Here is an 18,846-nt window from a genome sequence, read left to right as displayed (position 1 = left end):
AAAAAACCTGACTCACTTAGGCGTCTCTCCGTCATTTTTTTCTTTTTCCTGAGACGGGGTTTTGCAGTGCATCTCAGGCTAGCCTTGGTTTTGAGATCCTCCTGCCTGAGGCACCCAAAACGGATGGGATTACAGGCGTACGTACGACGACAGCGTTTAGCTCCTTTCATCCGCCCCCCGGGGCCACACACGGACACAGTCGCAGTTGGATCCCTCCATACACCCCACAGCCAGGTTGTTCAACACTAAGGTCCAGTCACTTCCCTCGCCCGTTACCGACACCGGTAAAGGGCCACCCTACGCAGTCACAGTCACCAATGTGGGAGCTCAGTGCTCTACCACATCCACTTCTGGGGACAGTCACTCCCGCGCACACAGCATCACACCACACGCCGTTACACCCATCCAGGGAACACGAGGACGCCCACGCGGTGCCGAGGCAGAGCCACAGCCACACTACTACACGGAGAGGCAAACGTACAGCTATATTCACACCCCCAGGAATAAGGGCTATGGGGCATGTAACACACCACAGGACCACGTCCACAATCACAAGACCCCGGAACCACCGCACACGACATCACGTGTGTTTGCACAAGCAACCGTCAGATACACACACACACACACCTTGGAGACAGGTGATTACAACAGCACACTTATAAGCACTCAACGGGTCACACACAGGCCACAATCAAAGCCACACTTAGGATCCTGCAGCCCCCACGTGCACAGCCCCCACAAGGCTCCGGACCCCGCCCAGACCCCCAGCCCAGGGCTCCCAAACCCCTTCACCTTCCCTAGGAGGCGCGCGACTCAGCAAAAGCTAAAGGTTTCACCAATTTCAGGTGCGACGTCAGCTCGCTATGGACTTCTGGGAAGCGTAGTCCAGAGCCGCACCAGCCACGGGCAAGATGGCGTCTCGGCTCAGTCTAGTTTTTTTTTTTTTTTTTTTTTTGAGACTGCGCCCGTGAGGTGTCAAAGAGGAAGCCCACACGCCGAACACCCCACCAGGTGTGAACTAACCCGCGGATCACACGACGGGGCGGCCCGGCTTGCGCGTGGGAGACCACCACCCATTGCAATGCCTTGTGGGAAGTGTAGTCCCAAAGCCCTGGGCGGGGGGCTGGGCGTGGCCTTGAGGTGATGGGGGGGCGGGAAACGGTGTCGCAGAGACTTCTGGGACTGCTCGCTCCCGTCCCTCAGTGCGCAGACGCAGGGCAGCGGAGTGGACATTTTTTGGTCTTTTGTCCGCGGGTCAGCGCGGCCTCTGGGTCCACGTGGCGCCGAAGTCGGGAGGTGGGGACCGGGGGCGTCCGGGGTCGGTGGGGCCGGGAGGGTTGGCGGGGGGGGGCGCCGGGGGAGAGCGGGGCGTCGGGCCTTCGCGGGGGGGGGCGGGGGCGGGGGGACAGGGGGGAGGGAGACCGCGGGGGAGGGGGCACCGAGGCGCCACGGGGCGGTCGCGGTGGGCGGGAGTCCGCGTGGAGTGGACGGCGACGCCGGGTGTGGGGGTTTGGGGCGCCTTGGGCTGCGTGGACCTCGGCCCGCGTCGGTGTGTGATCACGCGTGCGCGCCCGTGGCGAAAGTGCTGACGATTATAACGGGGCCCCTCCACCCCCCGTGTCGAAAGTGCTGATAATTATGACAGGGCCATCTTCCTGGAAGAGCATCCGTATTTATTTGAAGACTTGAAGTGTGTGTTTGTGGGGGGGGGAGGGAGGGGAGGCACGAAGCTGAGGAGTAAACAGTTATTAAAACTGTTTTTATACGCCCGGCGGCTGAATGTTGTGGTGTGCAGTGAACCTTAAAGAAAATAATAATAACAATGTTAATTTTTTTAAAGGACTTTTTATACTAAAACGCGGTTGTTTATGAGTGGGCGTGGGATACAGATTACTCGGATATGCTTAGGGAAAAAAACCCCGACAAAACAATAGGTTTGAATTTAAAAAAAATTTTTTTCTATTTCCAGGGTCCCTGCCTCAGACTCGCATTTCTGATTTTTGAGGTACTTTTAGCTGCTAGGCAGATAGGCTTTTTGTTTGATGAGCGCCATTTCCACTGAAAACCCACGATTTAGGAACCTAACTTAAATTTAGGTTCTGCCACACTTCCTCGTTTAAAATGATTTTCTTTGCGTGAGCAAGTGTGGCGGTCGGAGGACGGTTTAGGAATCGGTTTCCGTCCTCCACCGAGTGGGTTTTGGTGTCGATTTTAGGTCGCTGGCGTTGGAAGCAGGGGCTTCTGGTCGCTGGCGTTGGAAGCAGGGGCTTCTACCAGCTTCCTTGTTTTTTATGAAGAAAGCTGTGGTAGATGTTAAAAGTCATAACACCTTCCTGATAATTGTGTGGGCACGTGGAAGAAAAAACTACTTCTGCCTGCTATTGCTGTTATTAAAGATACTACCAGCTGTGGCCTTTCTTTAAATGGTAAAAGTTAAGCAATCAAGTAGCTAAGATTCACCAATCAGCCAGGTGTGGTGGCACGCACCTTTAATCCTAGCACTCAGGAGGCAGAGGCAGGGGGATCGCTGTGAGTTCCAGGCCAGCATGGTCTACAAAGTGAGTCCAGGACAGCCAAGTCTACACAGAGAGACCCTGTCTTGAAAAATAAACAAAACAAAACAAAAAGACAAAAAAAAAAACCAAAACAAAACCCAAAGATTTACCAATCAGTAGCCTTCAGGTTTATGAAAAGGTGTCACTAGTAGATACATTGAATAAAACCAATATTTTTTAAAGCATTTTTAAAAGATTCATTATGTATACAGTGTGCATTAGATCACATTGTGCATGGTTGTGAGCCACCATGTGGTTGCTGGGAATTGAACTCAGGACCTCTGGAAGAGCAGCCAGTGCTCTTACCCTCTGAGCCATCTCTCCAGCCCTTGAACCCTAGTTTTACAACGCATTTTTTTTTTTTTTTTTTTTTTTTGGGTTTTCGAGACAGGGTTTCTCTGTGTAGCCTTGACTGTCCTGGACTCACTTTGTAGACCAGGCTGGCCTCGAACTCACAGCTATCCACCTGCCTCTGCCTCCCGAGTGCTGGGATTAAAGGCGTGCGCCACCACGCCCGGCTTACAACGCATTTTTAAAAATTAAATGTAAAGCCTTTTGATTTGTTTTGTTTTGTTTTCATGACAGGGTCTCTCTGTGTAGCCCTGGCTGTCCTGGACTCACTTTGTAGCCCAGGCTGGCCTCGAACTCACAGCGATCCGGCTGCCTCTGCCTCCCGAGTGCTGGGATTAAAGGTGTGCGCCACTGCCCCCTGGCTAATTTTTTTTCCCCCAAAGGTTTATTTATTATCATGTATACAGTGTTCTGCTTGCATGTACACCCGCAGGCCAGAAGAGGGCGTCAGATCTCACTATAGATGGCTGTGAGCCACCATGTGGTTGCTGGGAATTGAACTCAGGACCTCTGGGAGAGCAGGGCGTGCTCTTAACCTCTGAGCCATCTCTCCAGCCTCCGAGATTGTATTTTAATTACACCTTCCCTTCCCTTTCCTGCCTTTATTTGCACAAGCATGCCTTGAGTGAAACATCATGCATAGGGAAGTCAGGGAACAACTTGGCGGAGTTGGTTCTCTTCCAACTACGGTGCTAGAAAAGACAGAACTCAGCATTTCAGCCTTGGAGCCGGCTCCTTTACGTGGTAGCTACCTTTCCTGCCCCAGAGCTGGATGGAGTTGGGTCAGCCTTCTGGAGACAGGTGTCACTTAGCACTGCTGCCTCCGGTCCCCAGCTCCAGAGAGCTACAAGTGCAGGCTGTGCCCTACAACCACGTTTGCGGTGCTAGGAACTGAACCCACGGCTTGCTGCACGCTAGGCAAGCAGTCCTCCAACCGAGCCACACATCTTCACCCTCAAGATATTTTACTAGACTTAAAGAAGAAAAAGGCGCCGGGGAAGGAAGGTGCAGTCCAGAGCGTGTGTGTGGGCTTGTCAGGGAAGAGGTGCAGAAGTCACAGTGTCACTCGGGTGGCTTTGGAGCTATTGTCTTCAAACGATTGCTAAGGAACCTCAGGGTGTGTATTGAGGTGCATCTGACAGGATTACAAGTGATAATTTAAAACTTTGCTGGCAGAGCTGCAGGACTCAGGGTAGCTTCTGTAAAAACCCTAATAGTCTGATTTGAGATTCCCAGAAAATGGGAGGAGTGAGCCCCTGCCCAGGGCTACGCTCGGCCCTCAAGGCTGGCTCATTTTTATTTGTAAAGAAGCTACAATGGCGCTGGATAGCTGGGTCGTTTCGGTATCGTGCCTGCTGTTCAGATGTCTTTTGGAGTCTTTTTTTTTTTTTTTTTTTTTTTTTTTTTTTGGTGTTTTGAGACAAGGTCTCTCTGTGTTAGCCTTGGCTGTCCTGGACTCACTTTGTAGACCAGGCTGGCCTCGAACTCACAGCGATCCGCCTGCCTCTGCCTCCCGAGTGCTGGGATTACAGGCATGCGCCACCACGTTCGGCTGTCTTTTGGAGTCTTACGTGTTTACATTTTTATAGACATCACTGTGTAGCTGTGTGCACAGGTGCAGGGTGAAGGTGTGAGGGTCAGAGGCAGCTCCGTAAACTTGTCCCTCCGTCTGCGTTTGTGTGGGTCTAGACACTGAGCTTAGGTTGTCACATTTGTATACCAGGCCATTTCAACAGCCTTTAAAGTGTTTCCACATAGGTTTTATTACTATGTTGTCATTACTTGACACACAGTCTCAGAATACACAGCCTGGGCTGGCTGTGAGTTCCCACCTCCTACCTCAGGCTGCAGATCGTACAAGCTCTAAACATTGGAGAAATGTTTCACAATATTTACTTCTAAGTGTTTTTTTCTTCTGAGGCTCTACAGTGAATGTAGGAATAGTTGAAGCCTTTTAGTTTCTGTATTAACTTTTTTCCTACCTAAGTTTACTGTGTTATTGTTTGTATTAAATAATATTGAGATAGCCAGGCGTGGGGGCAAACGCCTTCAATCCCAGCACTCCGGAGGCAGAGGCAGGAGGATCGCTGTGAGTTTGAGGCCAGCCTGGACTATAAAAGCAAGTCCAGGACAGCCAAGGCTACGCAGAGAGACCCTGTCACAAAAAAAAGCCTAAACAAGCAAACAAATAATATTGAGATAGGGACATTCTTGTGTTTATTTAGGATTTAATATAAATGGTTTCCTGCATTGTCGCTGTTGTGCTGGGGGATTGCAAGGCCAAACACTCTGCCCCTGGGCCACACCAGCAGCTGCCTGTGCTTTTATTTTATATATGTAGTTTTGTTTCTGTTTTTCAAGATAGGGTTTCTCTGCGTAGCCTTGGACTCACTTTGTAGACCAGGCTGACCTCGAACTCAGAGAGCCGCCTGCCTCTGCCTCCCCCTGTGCTGGGATTAAGGGCATGTGCCACCACGCCCGGCCACTTTTGCTTTTATATTTGGCAAGATACAGGCTTTTCTTGTCCAGTGTGGGTTACGATTTCTTAGTTACTTCTCTGTTGCCATGTAGAGACACCATGACCAAGGCAACTCATTAAAGAAAGCTTTAGATGGGGGCTGCTAACACTGTCAGCGCGAGTCCGTGACCTCATGGTGGGAGTGTGCCTGCCAGACAGAGAGGCTTGGAGCTCAGGCTGATCCACAAGATGTTTTGTAGTTTTGAAAAGTCAGGACCAGTGAGGGGCATCGTGGGTAAAGGCATTTGCCACCAAGCTTCCGTCAGCAGGAGAACCAACTCCTGCAATTGTTCTCTGCGCGTGTGTTAGCTGAATGGTATTTTTGCGTAGTCATCTTATCTTGTTGAATAATTTCTCACTGTTATGCAATTTACTGATTTTTAAAAAAAGATTTATTTAATTTATTGCATAGGAGTGCTTTATCTGCAGAAGAAGGTATCAGATTACATTATAGATGGCTGTGAGCCACCATGTGGTTGCTGGGAATTGAACTCAGGACCTCTGGAAGAGCAGGTGGCGCTCTTAACCACTGAGCCATCTCTCCAGCCCCTACTGAATTTTTTTTTTAATGGAAAAACTTGAGGCATATACTCATCTGTATACATTTTTGTTTTTAACCTCAAATTTTCCCTCTAGGGGCTCTCTTCTCAAAATTTAGAGGTACTGAGCCGGGCGGTGGTGGTGCAGTGGCAGCACTCAGGGGCAGAGGCAGGCTCATCTCTGTGTTGACAGCCAAGGCTACACGGAGAAACCCTGTCTCAAAAAACCAAAAATTAAAAAAAAGGTTTTTAAGCCAGGCGTGGTGGCGCACGCCTTTAGTCCCAGCACTCGGGAGGCAGAGGCAGGTGGATCGCTGTGAGTGCGAGGCCAGCCTGGTCTACAAAGTGAGTCCAGGACAGCCAAGACTACACAGAGAGACCCTGTCTCGAAAAACCAAAAAAAAAAAAAAAAGTTTTTAGAGATACTGATTGGATGGAATTTCTTCTTTCTGGAATATGAGCCATCACAGTTAATCTCTGTAAGCACAAGTCCCGTACACAGCGGGTGTTGGTTTGTTGCTGAGACTGGGTGTCTCGTATGCATTATGCAAGCAGAGGGAGTGGAACTGACCATCTGCCACCACCGTCCAGATGCTGGGCTTTCAGAGTACACAAACCTGGCAAGTTTTTGTGTTTTTGTTTTTGCTTTTTTAGTCTGAGGATTTAACTTGGAACCTCATGAATGCTAGGCAAACGTTGCGCCTAACCAATCTGGGATTTTATTGCTCATCATGTGAGAAGTGCCTGTGTGTGTGTGTGTGTGTGTGTGTGTGAAGTTAAAATGTAGCTAATAATTTTCCCCTCGCCCCAGCGCTCCCCTTTCCTCTGCCCCTCTCAGGTTCACGGCGTCTTTTCTATGTGTGTGTGCGCTCAGTCCATTTGGTGTTATTTGTGCGTATATGACTTCAGGGTGACAAACTGGAATTGGATAGCCACGGAGAGGGCTTATCCCTGGGGTGACGCGTTTTCCTAGTTGCCTGTAGCTGTTAGTGGGTGAGCTGATGAGATTTTCGCTCTCACGTTAGCTTGTCTGTCGCTGTACACTTGCTCAGGCCCTGCCAGCTCTTCTGTTGTTGTTAGCAGAGGCAAAGCGGCCCTGTGAACTCCAGGACCCTCTGGCTCTTCGCACCTGTCCACCCTCCCCCCTCGTGTGTCTGGAGCCTTAGGTGCAAGGATCGTGTCGGTGGCATTTTGAGCAGTTGTGGTTTTCTGTGATGGGCTCCATTTTAAAGAGAAGTTTCTTGCTGAGGGGTGAGAGCCGCACTTACCGGCCGTCAGGGTAAACATTTAGAGAGTAGTCAGAGCTTAGGCTGCCTTAGTAAGAGGCAGCGCTGCCTTTTCCTCTTGGCTCTCTAGGCTCCCTGGCCCCAGGTAGCTAGGCAGGTTCCAGGAGCAGACGTCACTTCCTGTTGGGCAGCGCTCAGCGACCACCAAGGCTGAGGGCCGCTGTCTTGCCTTGTTGGCTGTTGTTATGCTTCATAGGTGTCATACTGGGTGGTGGTATCGGCTGCTTCCCTCTCTGGGGGACTTGCATAGAACCTTCTAGTACTGTGGCCTGCAGGCAGTGTCTGTTGAGTGCCTACCGCATGTCACCCACATGGCTCTTTGTGACCTGCTGTAGAGCGAGGGGCATCGCGGTCTGGGCGGTCAGTTGAGTCCACAAAGGGAAGTGGCGAGGGCAAGGAAGTTGGAATAATCTTTTCTCTGCTCACAGACTTTTTCTCTTCTTCATTTTTTCAGAAGAGACACCGAGCTTTAAAAGGCAATACATTTTTCAAAACTTCAAGCTTTGCGCTCCAGACTAAACAGAAAGTCGGATGGAAAGAGTCATCTGCTTCATACGGCTTGGAAACCCTTCCGTGCTCTGCTCTCCTGTAGGAGTCTCGGTAGAGTGCGGCGGGGCAATGCCTGCCGTGTCGCCCTGCGCTGTCTGGCTGCATGAAAAGCCTGGGAATCTCCAGGCTCCGGAAGCATTTGCTTAAGTGCCACATCTCCCGCACCGCAGAAGCCATGCTGAGCGGAGGCCCCGTGTCTGTAAGCAAGAGTGAGGAGCCCTTAGCTGGATGACAGCTCTTTCCACGTCAGAAAATTTACGCTGGAGAAAGACTAGTGACATTTGCAAAAACAGCATTGACTATTAGTAAAACTTACACTGGGAAGAAAGGTTTGTACTTAGAGTTTGCCCCTTACTCCGCATTTGAATGAGAGGTCAAACACAGAAGTCTTAGGAGGTTAGAAATGTGGAAATCTCCTCAGCCAAGAGTAAACCTTCATTCCTCAAAACTTTGCTGTTGGAGCCACGGCCTGTGACTGTGGTGAAGCCTGCACTCAGATGTCCCAGCTCGGCCAGCAGAGGGCCGCGAGTGGGGGCAGCCCCTTTGCCTGCGAGGTGTGCGGGAAGCTCTTCAGCCACAGGGCGGGCCTCGCGGAGCACGCGCGCTTCCACAGCCGGCAGAAGCCCTTTGAGTGCAGCGAGTGTGGGAAAGCCTTCAGCCAGAAGCAGTACGTGGTCAAGCACCAGAGCACGCACTCCGGGGAGAAGCTGTTCGCGTGCGCTGACTGCGGGAAGTCCTTCAGCCAGAAGGAGAACTTGCTCACCCACCAGAAGATCCACACGGGCGAGAAGCCTTTCGAGTGCAAAGACTGCGGCAAGGCCTTCATCCAGAAGTCCAACCTCATCAGGCACCAGCGGACGCACACCGGGGAGAAGCCCTTCATCTGCAAGGAGTGCGGCAAGACCTTCAGCGGCAAGTCCAACCTCACGGAGCACGAGAAGATTCACGTCGGGGAGAAGCCCTTCAAGTGCGGCGAGTGTGGCACAGCCTTTGGCCAGAAAAAGTACCTCCTCAAGCACCAAAACATCCACACGGGCGAGAAGCCCTACGAGTGCACCGAGTGCGGCAAGGCCTTCTCCCAGCGCACGTCGCTCATCGTGCACGTGAGGATCCACTCGGGCGACAAGCCCTACGAGTGCAACGTGTGCGGCAAGGCCTTCTCCCAGAGCTCGTCCCTTACCGTGCACGTGAGGAGCCACACGGGCGAGAAGCCGTACGGCTGCACCGAGTGCGGGAAGGCCTTCTCGCAGTTCTCCACCCTGGCCCTGCACCTCAGGATCCACACCGGAAAGAAGCCGTACCAGTGCAGCGAGTGTGGCAAGGCCTTCAGCCAGAAGTCACACCACATCCGACACCAGAAAATCCACACCCACTGAATGCCCTGAACGCCTTCAGCGCAGGCGAGCGGCCATGAATGATTGCCAGGTCCCAGGGCACCGTGTGGTCGTTGTGAGGCCAAGCGCCGTCAGTCAGCCAAATACCCAACATAGAGTGTCACGCGCACCGGAGAGGTCATAGTGAACAGAAGGAAGTGTGTGTGTGACTGAAAGCCTGCGCTCAAGGAGCGTAACCGAAAAGAACCCAGCACTGGAACTTTACACAGCTACCTACAAGACGCGAACGGAACACAGGCCTGTTACTGCTCCACGCGCAGACCTGAGGCCGTCAGCAGTCTGATAAGTGCGCTGTTGTAAAACAAACAGAAAGAAGGCGCATGCTCACACAGCGGCGCGCAGTGTGACTCCAAGGACACACTGTGGAGTGCGTGCCCACTGCAGTTACCAGCAGTTAGGACACGGAGAGAACCTGCTGCAGCTGGCTCCAGGCCATGGAGGAAACGTACAAGGATAGTAAAAGTAAAACAGTGGATATTGCGGAAAGCGGACACATGCAAGCGCTGTACATTACACGAGCTGACGTTGGGGGTGGGAGAACATTCCTGCTAACGTATGGAAATAGAGACGTTCTCGTGAGCAGGACGTTTACCGTGGCTTCATTTGGAGCAGCCAGACGTTAGAGCTGGATGCCTGCGCAGGATGGAGTGAGGCACTGAGGCCGACACCTGGCAGGGGCGGCAGGTGAGGTGTGTGTAATGGAGGGTTCTAGAAGTCATGGGCGAAACTCAAGCTGCCGAATGCTGCAAACACTACAAGGACTTTTGTCAAGTTCAGTGTGTAAATGACGTGCATCCGAATGCTGCACAGCGCGCCTCAGTCAGTGAGGGCGGAGGGGGCGGGGCGCGTCAGCCTCTTACGGAGAGTTCATTCTTAGCGACTGCAAGTAAATATATGGAGATACTGGTTAATTTTCAGTTGTGTTACACGGATATCATGTCTTATTTTTTGTACTTTTCTGTATTTTCCAAAATAAGAGTGGAGGTAAGGGTGGGAACTCTGTATCTGTAGACATGTTCTAGTCAGTTAACGCCAATCAAATACTAAGCTTTTATAGAAGATATTTCTAAAACTTTAACAATGAGTGGATGGACTTGGCACTCTATGTAATAAAATTATCTATTTTATTAAAATTTAAATGATAGCATATTCTTAAATCTTCCAACTTTATTTTACTATGTCCTTAGATTTCTAATGTTTTGCAGGCTCATTTGATTGAACTTTGAGCTGCACGGGCATCATTTACTGTGCTTCCTTCTTCCCAGTTTGACAGACACTGCTTTGTTTTTCCCAAGGGGTGGTAGGTAAGTGGCTCAAGCCTCTTGGGCCTCCCTGAAGCCCCCCCAACCCGTGACAGGGTCTCTCTGTGTAGCCATGGCTGTCCCAGACTCACTTTGTAGACCAGGCTGGTGTCGAACTCACAGCCATCCTCCTGCCTCTGCCTCCCGAGTGCTGGGATTAATAAAGCTCTTGTGCCACCACCGCCCGGCCTTCCTGAAGATTTTAAAAATTCATCTTTCAGTGCTGGAGAGATGGCTCAGAGGTTAAGGGCACTGAAGTTTAGGTAGGACGCAGTGGGCATGGGACTTCCGTATGTAGCCAGATGCCTCATCTGCCTGAGGGGGAAGAAGATGGAAGTGGCTTTTCTGGGAGCTTTTAGAAACCTCACCTCACCTCAAGAAATGGACTGTCCCGCCTGAGCTGACCCTGACTGTCCTGTCCCTGGTCCTGCCTTTGGGGGCGGGGCTAACATGACGCATCCTGGATGGATGATGTCAAGGGGCTGTGTGCGGAACTGGGCCGTGGGGCAGCAGAGCTCTGTGAGCCTGAGGCCAGTGCGGTCTGCAGAGGAGGTTCACGGGCAGCCAGAGCTGCATAGTGAGACCCTGGCTCTCGGGTGGAGAGTAGGGAAAAGCAAAGAATTCTGTTTTGTTCTGCTCTTTCACATCGATTGTATTTAACTCTCAAGAATGGGAAAGGTCTAAGATATGTGGCAGAATCTGCATAAATGAAAAGACCTACATGTTGGACAGAAAAATTGCAGTGTTTGATATCAAGTAATAAAAAATTGCATACATATATACAAATCTCAAGAGACATATACAGAATATACTATATTATGGCTAGGTAAATTGGAATATATTCTTAAAATGGAGTATTAAAAATGAACACACCACTGACCTCTTTAAAAAATTACTCTGTATATTAGTGTGAAGGTGTCAGCTTCATTGGAACTGGGGTTATAGACAGGTGTGAGCTGCCACGTGGGCACTGGGAATCAAACCCGGGTCCTTTAGAAGAGCAGACAGTATTCTTAGCCACTGAGCCATCTCTCCAGCCTCTACTACTGACATCTTTAGAACTTGAAACAAAGCAAGGTATTAAAAAAAAAAATGATGGGGGCTGGAGAGACGGCTCAGAGGTTAAGAGCACTGACTGCTCCTCTAGAGGTCTTGAGTTCTTCAATTCCCAGCAACAACATGGTGGCTCACAGCCACCTATAGTGAGATCTGGCGCCCTCTTCTGCAGATAAAGCAATGATATCCAATAAATAAATCTTTAAAAAACAACAAAAAAACCAAGGTGCCTGGGTGCAGTGGCGCTCCCAGCACTCCAAACCTGAGGGCTGGTATGTGGGTCCTATGGATGTGACCCTCCTGTCTTTGCCAGCTGAGGGCTGGTGTGTTGGGTGTGCACTGACCTGGCCGGTTCCAAGTGTTTTTGAGATAAAGCATTCAAAGTCAGCAGCACAGTCTAAGGTGACAGTGACCATAGCTACTTCATATACTTTCTAAGGCCTTTCCTTGAGTGTCGTATTTAGGCGGAGGACCTCTGGGTGTCACGGGACTGTCCATGAGAGTAAATGTCTCCGTACACACGCTGCTCCTCTCCTTAGTCCGCCGTTCACAGAAACGAGGGAGCTGGCGTACTTACCCTGGTGTTCCTTGAATCTCCTTAAAAACTCTCTGGATTTCCACTGTTTGTCTAGGAAAGAATAGCAGTGGTGAATTTCCACAAATTTGCTAGATTTAAAAAAAATTATAATGCAGCCTAGCATGTGACAGACCTAGAGCAAAGCACTTCCAAGTTACAAAGCAAAACAGAAAAAGAAAACCTACTGGCAAAGTGTGCGGCAGTGTGGAAAAGAATAAACCAGCAGCCGGGTGGTGGTGGCGCACGCCTTTAATCCCAGCCCTCAGTAGGCAGAGGCAGGTGGATCGCTGTGAGTTTGAGGCCAGCCTGATCTACATAGCGAGTCCAGGACAGCCAAGGCTACACAGAGAAACCCTGTCTTGGAAAACAAATCAAAACGAAAACAAAAACAAAAAAAGTTAGGGACTTCTAAGAACATTTCAATGACATGTTCTTAGATTTTTTTTTTCAGCTTTATATTTCAAGTGTCTGCAGTCAGGGGCTCACCTGAGCAGATGTGACCTGCAAATGATGCCCACGGTTCTTCCCCTCTCTCCAGACATCCGGTTTAGACATGTCACAGCCTTACAGGGGAAGACAACGTGATAATGAACAAGGTGGCTGGGGATGGAATTTAGCGGTAAAGCACGTGTCTAGCCAGAGACGGGAGGTGGGGGGTGGGGGGCTGTGGAGGTGGCGGGGGATCTGAGAGGGAGTATGCGCCACATACAATCTGACACAAAGCTGGAGGGGAACCAAGCGCGACCACAGCACGTATCTGAAAGTCCTCACGTGCGCCCCCGCACACTTAGCGGCCTTCCTCGGGGGTGGGGGGGGGTGGGGGGGGGGAGGTGGGGGGAGAGCAAACGTCCCTTCTGCAAACCAAATTTCCTGAAATTTGAGAGCGCGTCCACTTAGGCGTCCCGGAAGGAGACACACGGCGCATGACACGTCCCGTTGTGTGTTTCTCACCTATGGGCAGGCGGTGACCGTAGTTTTCCAGCGTAACGTCAATGTACAGCGTCTTCTGAGCAGAGTCCAGGTGCTGCCACTCCAACCGACTGAAGTCCACAGTCACATCCTTGAACGACACAGGTCCCTGCAGTGCAGCATTTGGAAGGGTGACGGGCACAGGTTAATTAGATACTGGGACCAATTCCCCCCCCTCCCCGCCCCCACCTCTCACTTTTTGAGACAGGGTCTCTCTGTGTAGCCCTGGCTGTCCTGGACTCAATTTGTAGACCAGGCTGGCCTCGAACTCACAGCGATCCTCCTGCCTCTGCCTCCCGAGTGCTGGGATTAAACACATGTGCTGCCACCATGCCCAACTGGGAACCACTGTTTTCCAAATATTGTTTAAGATTTGTTTTATTCTGTGTATGAGGGTCTTGCTTGCATGTACGTTTGCACATCACATGCATGCCTGGTGCCCTTGAGGGTCAGAAGATGGCGTCAGAGTCCCTGGAACTGGAGTTACAGACAACTGTCGGACACCATGTGGGTGCTGGGAATTGAACCTGGGACCTCTGGAAGAGCAGCCAGTGCTTAAGCAGTTCCCTGGCACTGGGAACTGGCTACTCTTGTCCCTGTGTCTGTGCTACAGCCCTAACATCTGTCAAACAATGACTACTTCTTCCTTGTTTTGATTTAAGCTGTAACTTCCTGGGATCCCAAGATGGAGGCACTGTGGTCAAGCCTGATGGCCCGGGAACAAACCCTGAAGCCCACATGGTAAAGGGAAGAACCGTTCTGTCATCCACACACATGCTGTGGCCCACGCATGTTCACACACACACACACATACATAGGTCAAATAAGGAGAGAAAAAAGAAAAGTAACTACGCTTTGACGTACCGTGACGTTGCTCTGAGCCCACAATGTGCACTTGTTTACTAGGGAACAAAATCTAGTCTGTTCCTACTCCAGGACCCATGTGCTCCCAGGTCATGAACACGCGAGAGTACATATGAACATAAGCCCACGGCCCACTCACGTACACACAGAAGGCACGCTGTCTCACAAGACAGATTTTCTCCACTTCCAAATGAATGGGTTCGTAGGCTCTGACGGCCCAGGCCTGTGATCCCAGCTACCAGCAATGTGAGGCCTGCGTGAGCCAGAGTGACTCAGCCAGCGTGGGCAACTCAGTGAGACGCTGCTCAAGACAGAAAGAAGTATGGTTTTAGTAGCAATAAAAAAAATAAATGGCGCCAGGTGTGGTGGCGCACACCTTTAATCCCAGCACTCGGGACACAGAAGCAGGAGGATCGCTGTGAGTCCGAGGCCGGCCTGGTCTACAAAGTGCAGGACAGCTAAGGCAGTTATACAGAAAATCGCCTAAGAATCTGCACTCAGCGACTCCCTGTAAGATTTGGACACAGCACATACGCACCAACTACAGGAAGGGATCGGAGCAGCGGAACCAGGCAGGAGACAGGAGAAAGCATCATGCTTGAAGGACAGCTGCACTCAGAGCTGCCCGTTCCCTAGCTCTCTGCCTGAAGGTCCCTGAAGTCCTGCAGGCCGCAAGTCGGAAAGCGGCGGACTCCCTACAGACCAGAGGGCAGGCTTCAGGGCCAGGGACAAAACAACAAAAGCTCTGAGCTGCGTAAAGATGGATTTCCTGAGTGAGACAGAGAGGGCAGATCTCTGAGAACAGAGTGGAATGCTCTGAGCTACATTCCAGTTCCTTCTGCAACCAAATACAAAGTTGGATCAGTTTGTGTTTGTTTTCAAGTCAGCTTTTCACTACGTAGCCTTGGCTGGCCCAGACTCAGAAAGCTGCCTGCCTCAGCCTCCCGGGTGCTGGGATTACAGGCGTGCGCCACCACCGCCCCGGCTGAAACCAGATCCTCGACTCCCTGCCAGCAGGTCTCTACCCTTTCATTTAAGACAAAATGTTTTTGCCAGGGCTGGAGAGACGGCTCAGAGGTTAAGAGCACTGTCTGCTCTTCCAAGGGTCCTGAGTTCAATTCCCAGCAGCCACATGGTGGCTCACAGCCATCTATAGTGAGACCTGGCGCCCTCTTCTGGCCTGCAGGTGTACACGCAGGCAGAGCACTGATGGATGAAAAAAAAAAGTGGGTCTTCCCATTTCAAATGATTTAATAAAAAAAATGTTTTTTCCCATTTTCTAGTCACTTTTTATCAAATTTACCTTCATTTCTACACAGGTAGGTGCATAAGGCAAAAGGTTTGCATGTTTTAAAAGATTATTCCTGTGCTGGTGGAGTCAGTGCTGTCCGTGTGTCACGGTGCATCTGTGGGAGTCAACATGCGTGCATCGTTTTTCCTTCTGCCATGTGGGTTCTGGGGACCAAACTCTTGGTCATCAGGCGTGGTGGACAGTGCCCGCCTGATGAGCTGTCTCAGGGTACTCCCCACCCCCAACCATGAGCTGTCTCAGGGCCTTGCATAGCCCAGGCTGGCGCAAACTTGCCCTGTATACAGGATTGACCCTGAACTTCTCGCCCTGCCATCTCTCGGCCCTAGAAGGATGAGCGGACACTGCCACGCATGGTGTTGGCTTCCGTGCAGGCCAGGCACACACCGCACCCGCTGAGCTACACCTCAGCACTGCATGTTTACAGGGCACGTTCGGTGCTAATACAGTTCACCGATGCAAACAAATGCATTTTTGTCCCAGCATGGTTTCTGGGGGAGACGAGACCGGGGCAAGATTTCCTGTAGGGAAAAAGACCAATGGGAGGACTTAAGACACAAGGACCAGGGTCAATTCCTAGGACTTCAAAAAGGGGGGGGGGGCGCTGGAGAGATGGCTCAGAGGTTAAAGGTGCCACCTGCTGTTCCCAAGGTCCTGAATTCAATTCCCAGCAACCACATGGTGGCTCACAACCATCTATAATGAGATCTGGCGCCCTCTTCTGGCTGCAGGGGTACATACAGACAGAGCACTGTATACATAATAAATAAATAAATTTAAAAAGGGGGGGGGTAGGGGTGACCGGGTACAAAACAGCTTCCCAAGGAGGGGGAACCCCTCACCTGAGCCATGGTTTTGAGAGCTGTGAAGGATGAGCGGTCCGCCGTTTGGGCTGCTCTTCAGGAAAGGGGTAGGGCAGTACCTAAAATAGCAGAGCCAGGACGTGGGGAGGGTGGACACCTGAGAACTTACTCGCCCTGCAGCCACCTCCCATGGTTTCCGCCTGGCTGACAAGCAGCTCTGTGTGTTGGTTCTTTTCTCCTCTGTACAGAGAGCCAACGAGCTCTTTCACTCCCACAGGCAAGGATACAGGCTTTTGGAACATGATGGATCTAGGGCACGCTGCGCCGACCCTCCCCCCCCAAAAGCCTACAGTTACCAGCAGCCCCGAGACTGCTCCCTAAATAGCCCAAAACTGTGTGTAACGATGCATGGGAACGCCTGACACTCCACACCCGAGGAACTACTTCCTACAGACACCAAGCCTTTTATGGTCGTTTGTTACATTTTCTTAATGTGTTATTTTTATTTTCCCAAATGGGTATAGGATCTTTGCTTTCAGAGACATTGCCTTGGGCATCCATCCCAATGTTGTCCCAAACTTGGTACACAGAAGGGGGTGACCTGGGGCCCTGATCCAACTGCCTCCCTTTTATTTAAATGTGTTCATGTGTATGGGTACAGACGTGCACTCTTGCGTTACTGTACCGTCAAGGGACAGAAGATTAAAGACAGTTGTGACCGGCTGTGTGGCTGCCGGGAACAGAACCCAGGTCTTCTGCCAGAGCGGCATGTGCTCTCAACAGCGGAGCTAGCTCTCCAGATGCGTCTTTAACAGGACAGCAGCTTCCAATTTAGTCAGTGAAATCCCGAAGGCAGAAAATGAGGCATGTGTCAAGACCCACGTGTCAAACCCAAAACCAGACACGTGTCAAAAGTCTTTCACTCAAACCCAGAAACCCTTTGTTGTAAAGTTTTATGTCCATTCACTTCATCCATGTCTCAATAGGCTAGAAAGTTGTGAGAGAGAGAAAATATATGCATATATATACACATACATAGAGATTGAGAATAATTTATCTCTTGTTTATTTGGGTTCTTTTTTGTTTTTTTGAGACAGGGTTTTTCTGTGTAGCTTTGACTGTCCTGGAACTTGTAGCCCAGGCTGGCCTCGAACTCATGTAAGACCCCCGGCACGGTGGTCTTAACGTGGAGACCCCCACCAAGAACCAGCGAGACCAAGGTTTCGGTTGCAACACGCAAGAGGCTTTATTGAAGGGGGTCGGGTACCCGGGCGTCTCAGTCTCCGGAGAGGCTAGCGCGCCGAGCGAGTCTTTCGGGGGCCTTTTATAGGGATTTTAGCGAGAAGCGCAGGTACAGAAGCGAGAAGCATAGTTACAGGGCTCTGATTGGTAGATTTAAATGAGGCGAGGTTATGGCCCGGTCATCAGATGGGCTCTGGGAACAGGGGAGTTCACCCGTTCTCTGGGCCAGGTGGTCGTCCATAAATATCTTGTTTGACATGAAGCGAGGTTATAGCCTGGTCATCAGATGGGAACAGGGGAGTCTACCCATTCTCTGGGCCAGATGGCCGGCCATAAATATCTTGTTTGACAAGGACAAACTGTTTCTGTTATCTTAGCACGCTTTTATCTTTTTCCTCTGGGCCCCAGGCCTTATCTTATCCCGGGAACCTATTATTCTAGTCTTGCCTTGCAAGATAGCGTTACTGCTGCTATGCTTGCTATGTCGGGTGCACAGGGGAGGGGGTCTTACATTCAAAGCAATCCCCCTGCCTCTGCCTCCCGAGTGCTGGGATTAAAGGCTTACCCCACCACTGCCCAGCTGACAATAATGTATCTTTAAGTGGGTAAACTGCTTTTAGAATATAATTATCTGGGGAGCGGGGGACTTTATGCTTCTTTCTCATGAGCGAGAGGCTTCTTCCACCGTGGTGCCACTAGGAACTAAAGTTGTAAGATCATTTTTGACAAAAAAAAATGTACGTGACCCGAGGGAAAAGTAATGCTTACCTCAACACTGGATGAAGACCCTAAGGGTGGTGGCTGCCTGGGTTGTGTTGGAGCCGAAAGGACTGATGGGACAGGCGAGGTCCACCCAAACAGGTGGGGCCTGCATGTCCAGAGGTCTGCAGGGTCCCGACAGCAGCTTCCCTTGGGAAATCAGAGAAGACATACACTAAATTACAGCCCTGGCAGTCACGCTGGCCTCCTATTGTCCTCCAACCTCTGGTTTCTCTCTTTCCCAGCTCCCGAGCCATTTCATCTGCTCACTTCTCCCCTATAAAGAAGAGACAAAATGGAGGGTGGAGAACTGGGGGAGGGGGTTTGTACATGTGCCTTTCACACTGTGGGCTTCCAAAGGCAGGAAGACTCTGCCATAAAAGAATAAAACAAGGGGCTGGAGAGACGGCTCAGAGGTTAGGAGCACCACCTGCTCTTCCAGCGCTCCTGAGTCCAATTCCCAGCAACCACATGGTGGCTCACAACCATCTATAGTGAGATCTGGCGCCCTCTGCTGGCCTGCAGGTGTACATGCAGGCAGAGCACTGTATATAATAATAAATAAATAAATCTTTTTTTTTGGGGGGGGGGTTTGAGACAGGGTCTCTCTGGTAGCCTTGGCTGCCCTGAACTTGCTTTGTAGACCAGGCTGGCCTCGAACTCACAGCGATCCACCTGCCTCTGCCTCCCGAGTGCTGGGATTAAAGACGTGCGCCACGACGCCCGGCCTATAAATAAATAAATCTTAACAAAACAAAACAAAACAAAACAAAA

At 50.8% G+C, this 18,846-nt stretch overlaps 2 protein-coding genes across 9 annotated transcripts; one reads left to right on the top strand and one right to left on the bottom strand.

Annotated features, from left to right (window-relative positions):
• Positions 1–1,167: 1,167 nt before the first annotated feature.
• On the top strand, positions 1,168–10,341 carry ZNF146 (zinc finger protein 146). The gene is made up of 2 exons (XM_084771272.1): positions 1,168–1,296; positions 7,704–10,341. The coding sequence occupies exon 2, from the start codon at positions 8,296–8,298 to the stop codon at positions 9,172–9,174; it is 879 nt and encodes a 292-aa protein (XP_084627398.1). The 5' UTR covers positions 1,168–1,296; positions 7,704–8,295; the 3' UTR covers positions 9,175–10,341.
• On the bottom strand, positions 9,938–16,912 carry LOC311591547 (KRAB domain-containing protein 5-like). Of its 8 annotated transcripts, none has more exons than XR_014777121.1 (8): positions 16,757–16,912; positions 16,111–16,190; positions 14,099–14,260; positions 13,078–13,204; positions 12,613–12,689; positions 12,127–12,177; positions 10,586–10,808; positions 9,986–10,072 (listed from the first exon to the last, which is right to left on the bottom strand). XR_014777121.1 is itself a non-coding variant. In XM_084771288.1 (6 exons), exons 2-5 carry the CDS (start codon positions 16,117–16,119, stop codon positions 12,148–12,150), a joined length of 243 nt encoding a protein of 80 aa, XP_084627414.1. In that variant the 5' UTR covers positions 16,120–16,190; positions 16,757–16,912; the 3' UTR covers positions 9,938–10,072; positions 12,127–12,147. The 8 variants fall into 8 exon arrangements, 2 of the variants coding, with proteins under 2 accessions (XP_084627414.1, XP_084627415.1); XR_014777122.1 differs by having other exon boundaries at positions 14,103–14,260; XR_014777123.1 differs by lacking the exon at positions 14,099–14,260.
• Between the last annotated feature and the right edge of the window lie 1,934 nt (positions 16,913–18,846).

The sequence above is a fragment of the Acomys minous genome, assembly GCF_964271855.1.
Source record: "Acomys minous genome assembly, chromosome: 20".
NCBI classification, from domain to species: domain Eukaryota; kingdom Metazoa; phylum Chordata; class Mammalia; order Rodentia; family Muridae; genus Acomys; species Acomys minous.
Note: the sequence above shows the minus strand (reverse complement) of the source record. Positions and strands in the feature narration are given on the sequence as shown.

Excerpts from the sequence above, each read along its gene's own strand:
- LOC311591547 (XM_084771288.1), bottom strand. Across the intron at positions 12,690-13,077 it reads CGGTCACCGCCTGCCCATAG|GCTGTGACATGTCTAAACCG; the intron begins GTGAGAAACACA and ends TTCCCCTGTAAG. Across the intron at positions 12,178-12,612 it reads TGCAGGTCACATCTGCTCAG|ACAAACAGTGGAAATCCAGA; the intron begins GTGAGCCCCTGA and ends ATTCTTTCCTAG.
- ZNF146 (XM_084771272.1), top strand. The coding sequence starts at position 8,296 with ATGTCCCAGCTCGGCCAGCAGAGGGCCGCGAGTGGGGGCAGCCCCTTT.